General features: G+C 56.4%; 1 protein-coding gene across 1 annotated transcript in view; it reads left to right on the top strand.

Moving 5' to 3' along the window:
* Nucleotides 1–5,152, top strand: part of CSMD1 (CUB and Sushi multiple domains 1) — a 710,708-nt gene that overhangs the window by 365,453 nt on the left and 340,103 nt on the right. Inside the window, exon 7 of the mRNA XM_015570591.1 lies at nt 3,198–3,275. Within this exon, the coding sequence (XP_015426077.1) occupies nt 3,198–3,275 (78 nt within the window). The remainder of the gene's footprint in view (nt 1–3,197; nt 3,276–5,152) is intronic.

Genomic DNA, 5,152 nt, shown 5'->3' with positions numbered 1-5,152 from the left:
CAAGAGAACATGGACACAGAACTTGGCTGGAGATTGTGGCTAGAGATCCTGGCAAGGCTGCTGATCAACTGAACGCTGTCTCCGTGTCATTCCTTCTTCGCTGACTCCGTCCACACCTTTGGGGACCCCTGGACCCGCTGGGGCTGGACCCCCGCAGGGGTCGCGACCCACAGGTTGAAAACCGCTGCTCTGGTAGGAAGTTACAGTTCATTGGTGGCAATAGGAGAGTGGACATCCCTCCGGCGTGCCACGTGAATGGAACTTCTTTGGCCTGAGGGGCTTTCATGGCATGATGATAATCCGCTGAGTTAATCGGTTCGGAAAGCAGGCTGCAGTTTTAGCTACAGGACCAGCGTCTCCGTCACTGGCGGTTTACGTGAATGTTTCCTCCGTCTGAAGTTTCTCAAGGGCCCTGTCCCCACGGACGGCAGTTCAGTTTGTTTAAAGCAATTTCCATCCTGGCTTTTCCTTTGGAATTTTCCGAGCCGTATTGTGCAGAAAGCAGGGCTCCGGGCGCTGGGTCACGTTCCCTGGAGCAGGCAGCTCCGGGGATGGCAGATTTTCAAACTGCACAAGGAACGCAGGTCTCACCCCGGGCACCACACCATGGAGAGATTGGAGTGAGAGCAGCTGATGCAGAAAAAGAGGGAGGGAGGGAGGGGAGAGGGAGAGAGGGGAAAAAAGTAAATGAAACAGAACAGCTGTACTCCCCATGTGTAGTTATCGTGTTTTTCAGTCTTCCTTGCCCGCAATCTGCAGGCATTGCCCCCCAGTGTCCCCTCCGTCTGTGTTGCTATAAGGAAGGAGGGTGGCTTATATGCTGGAAGCTGTTGAGTCTGAGTTATGGAGAAATGATCCCAGTCAGGGCAGACAAGTGAGTCTCAGACAAAAACATGGGCATGTGTGGAACCTTCCCTCAGAAAACACACGGACAGAGTGAAAGGAAACAGAAGAAATTAAACAAACAAATATGAACCTGGCCGCTGGGCTGATGACACCGAAGCTTGCAGGGGCCCCGCCCCAGTTCCTCCTCGGTGGGTGGAGGCGGGACCAAGGGCTCTTATCTGTCAGGAGAGGGATCGCACCTCCCTTTCCGAGGCCTGGCTGGCCCTGAGTGGCTATGTGCTCGGATCGGGGACCTGCAGGCTGTGGACGAACGCGCCTGTGAGGGACTCTCCTGAGGTGCACCCAGCTCCCTGCCTGCAGCCGCACCCCTGCCGCACGGTCCCCTGGGGGACCTCTGGGCTGCTGAGGGAGCTGCAGGGAGGCAGGAGGGCAGGGGGGCAGGGACCCAGGGAAGAGAGGACAGGGCCTGGAGGGTGAGGGGCGCCTTCACTTCCACAGGGTGTGAGCCCGCTGTCCAGTCAGAAGAGGGCAGCCCTGGAGGCGGGAGGACCCATCAGGGACGTCCAGGGCAGAAAGCCCCTCCCCCCCTTAGTAGTTTCTTTAAGGGAGAGGGAGAAGGAGAAGCATCAAGGATGAGAGAGAATCATGGATCTGCTGCCTCCTGCACGCCCCCCCACTGAGGATCGAGCCCACAACCCTGGCAAGTGCCCTGACCTGGAATCTAACCCTGACCTCCTGGTTCATAGGTTGGTGCTCAACCACTGAGCCATGCTAGCCGGGCAGCACCCCCTTACCAAAAAAGAATCCCTGGTGCAGATGAGCCGAGCTCAGCCACACACACTTATTTGCAAAATTAAATCGATGGTTAGACATCAGGTGGGTCCCATGTGTTCAGATCCTGTCACTGCACCGAGGTTGACTCTCTTTCTCTCCCATTTATTCTCCGAGTGCGGGATCGTGTTTGTCTGAGCTGTTTGCTTTGGGTGACATTTGCTCGGAGGAGTTCATGATCTCCACCGACTGTTCGTCAGTCACGGCGTCCATCTCCTGTCTCCTGAGTGAGTGCAGGGCACCGGATATGAGCAGGAGGGGCGGCGATGGGCCAGGGAGGCGCTGGCCGGGTTGCTGTAGAGCGCGTCCAGGGAGATGACACGGGCCACGCACAGCCGGCAGGGCTGTGGCCAGAGCAGGTCCCGGGCACCTTCCCTGTTCTGTGTGGTCCTGGCCACGAGTCGCAAGCAAAGATTTGAACCCCGATCTTCATGCCTTCAGCTCCTCCAGGTCCAGGTTCCCACATGTCAATCAGAAATGTGTTGATGAAATATTATTTTCTATTTCCTCCACAAACGCCGCCCACATGTTTTCCCAGACGTGAGCTTCTTATTACATGTGATGTGGGTCCTAGAAACATGGAGACTCCTCCCCAAGTATCAGAGCAATGAGTCCAGAAACCAGGTCCTATATGTTCCCTTTATGTTGCATAAGGAGCAGGAGGGTCCGACACACTTGTGCTCTGTTATTTAATACTAGAGGCCTGGTGCACAAATTCGTGCATGGTGGGGGGCGGTCCCTCAGCCTGGCCTGCACTCTCTCCAATCCAGGATACTTGCGGGATGTCCGACTGCCGGTAGTTGGACATCCCTCTCACAATCCGGAACCACTGGCTCCTAACCAATCGCCTCCCTGTCTGATCGCCCCTAACCACCTCCACCTACTGTCCCAATCACCCCCAACTGCCCTCCCCTGCTGGCCTGATGGCCCTAACCACCTCTGCCTCAACCCTGCCACCATGGCTTTGTCCGGAAGGACATCCAGAAGGTCTCCTGGTCTAATTCGCATATTACTATTTTATTAGTATAGATTGTGTCCCTGATACTTAGAGGATGCTTGTCTCCAACTAGCTCTCCGCCTTTGCGTCTCTGCTGAACTCCGCGTGATTGCATGAATATATGAATAAGTAAATGTGCAACTTTCATTTTATCTAAAATTTGTTGTGACTGTAGCAAATTTAGAAAACTCTGTTGTCACTACCCTTAAGCTGAGACGGGAATCTGCCTAAACACTACGGTGAAATGAGAGCGGTTTGTGGAATCGGCCGTGGCTGGTGGTGAGCAGATTGGGTGAGGAAGATGAAGTGTGTACGTGATTTTTAGCTTTCGAAGCTGAGGCTGTAAGACATGGCCTCGCTGTTTCATGGCTGCTGGTTCACGAGCCCTTACACTTCACTCACTTGGCATCGCTGGCCCCTCAGCCTGTGGCCCTTTCCCGGCGCGGTGGGAAGCGCCCTGACGGACCTGAGGGCGGGCGCCGGCTGCCTCTGCCCCGCTCACGCTCTGCTCTCTCTCTTCCAGTGAAAAAGGCCGTCGAGCTCAAGTCCAGAGGCGTGAAGATGCTGCCCAGCAAGGAGAGCAGCCCCAAGAACTCCGTCCGTAAGTCCCTCTTTCCTGTGTGGTCAGTCGGTCGGTCCGTCAGCAGAGGGGGCGGGAGTTCTCCCTGGGCTGTTTCTGGAGAAGTCAGTCTACGAAGGGCCCTCCCTCCTCATCTCTGTCTACTTCTCCACCTTCCCCACCTCCGTCCGGGGTCTTTTCTGGAGAAAGAATGTGTGTGACCTCACACTCGGGGCCGGGCGGGGGGGAGGTCCTGCTGATTGTGGATCCTGCCTCCTGAGTGGATCTCAGCGCTGCCTCACTCCCTGCCCTCACTGGTCGCCGGTGCAGCCCGAGGTTTCTCTCTTAAATAGATGTCTCCTTCCCAGGTTTTATCCCACCTTCTCTCTCCGTCCTAGTACACATACCCTCCTTACTCCTGGTCCCCCACGCACACTATATTGATCTCTGGGACATAGGTGTCAGGGTCTGTAATTTCTAATAAAATGTCCCTGGTTGGGCCGCCGGAGTGGCTCACTGGTTGAGCGTTGCCCTGTGAACCAGGAGGTCATTCACACACCCAGCTCTAATACTGCGGAGCATTCAGGCACGGGCTCTGTTGTGAGGAGGTAGGTCTTCTGTTCTTATCTGAACACAACGGAACAGGTTCGTAATTGCTCACTGGGTATTAGGAAGCGTCTGTCCTTCCTCCCCACAGTATTAAACTGTCTTTTTGTCTGACATGAGAATTAATCATTAGAGAAAATGAGGAGTTGAAGAAACGGTGAGCCTTCTGAGATCAGTGGTGAAATAAAATGGTAATGTTATTTATGCAGAAGGTGTGACAAAACTAAATTAAATGTTTCATGGAGAAAAGGGCACGGGCTTTGAAGCCAGAGAGACAGGGAGGCGCGGCTGTAAAATTATTTACCTCCTCCCAGCATTTATCAAATTAAAATGGAAATGATTTTTGTCGGCCAGATAGAGCAGGTTGTTTGTACATTACTGCTCCAGAGGTGGCATTTCGTGGGCCTTCAGCAAAGCCAAGCCGTGGGGAACTTTCCAGATAACAGTGGAAAGAAGCAGAGAGCGTGCGTGTACGTGGCGGGTCAGCCGAGAACGGAGGGCGCGGGGCCTCACTTTTCCGAGCAGGATGAGGTGCAGAGCCTGAACGTGGTCTGTCAGAGCCTAGAACACAGGTTCAGTCTCGGCGGTGAGGCCGGAACGCAGCCTCCCCGAGTCCGTCCGGCCGCGATCTGGGCTCCGGGGCCCTGACCTGGAAGCCAAGGGCCATTCCTCCTCCGGCTCCAGGGACCCTGGGGGACGTGAGTTGCCCGTGAACACACTGAGATGGCGGCTGCGAGAGCTTCCCAGGGGCATGTGTATGGAGACAATCTCACCGACTACAGCTCAGGGTGGATGTGGAACGTGGACCCGGGTGCCAGGTCATCCTCACGTGGGTCTGCATCTGGGCAGCTGGGCCCAGCCCCGGGCGCCGGGGCTACGGAGACCCGCCTCTGAGGCCCCCGGGGAAGTGCAGGCACCGGGCGCTCTCCCTCCTGCAAGCGGCACGTCTTCACCTGGGCTCCCACCTGAGGGCCTGGGGAAGGAGGACATGGTCATGAGCACTGCTCAGCGCGGCCCATGGCCATTGTCACTGCTGTCCCATGCAGGTCTCTGCTGACCCATCTTACTGTGTTCACTCCCTATGGCTCTCTCTGACTCATAGACTCCCCCGGAGGCTGAGAGGGCAGCAGTGGCCGTGAGCCACCTTTCCCATCCAGAGGACAGGCCTGCCCACCAAGGTTCCACCTGCTGTGTCCTGAGCCCTGGCCTGGGGGCTGCGGGAGTTGGCCGGGCCGGCAGCTGAGGGGGGAGTGGGCATATAAGGGCGGCGCTGCTTCCTCCCGGTGCCCCCGCAAGGCCCCTCGCGGGCTGTG

This window comes from Myotis davidii, unplaced genomic scaffold, assembly GCF_000327345.1.
Source record: "Myotis davidii unplaced genomic scaffold, ASM32734v1 scaffold807, whole genome shotgun sequence".
Classification (NCBI taxonomy): Eukaryota; Metazoa; Chordata; class Mammalia; order Chiroptera; family Vespertilionidae; genus Myotis; species Myotis davidii.
Note: the sequence above shows the minus strand (reverse complement) of the source record. Positions and strands in the feature narration are given on the sequence as shown.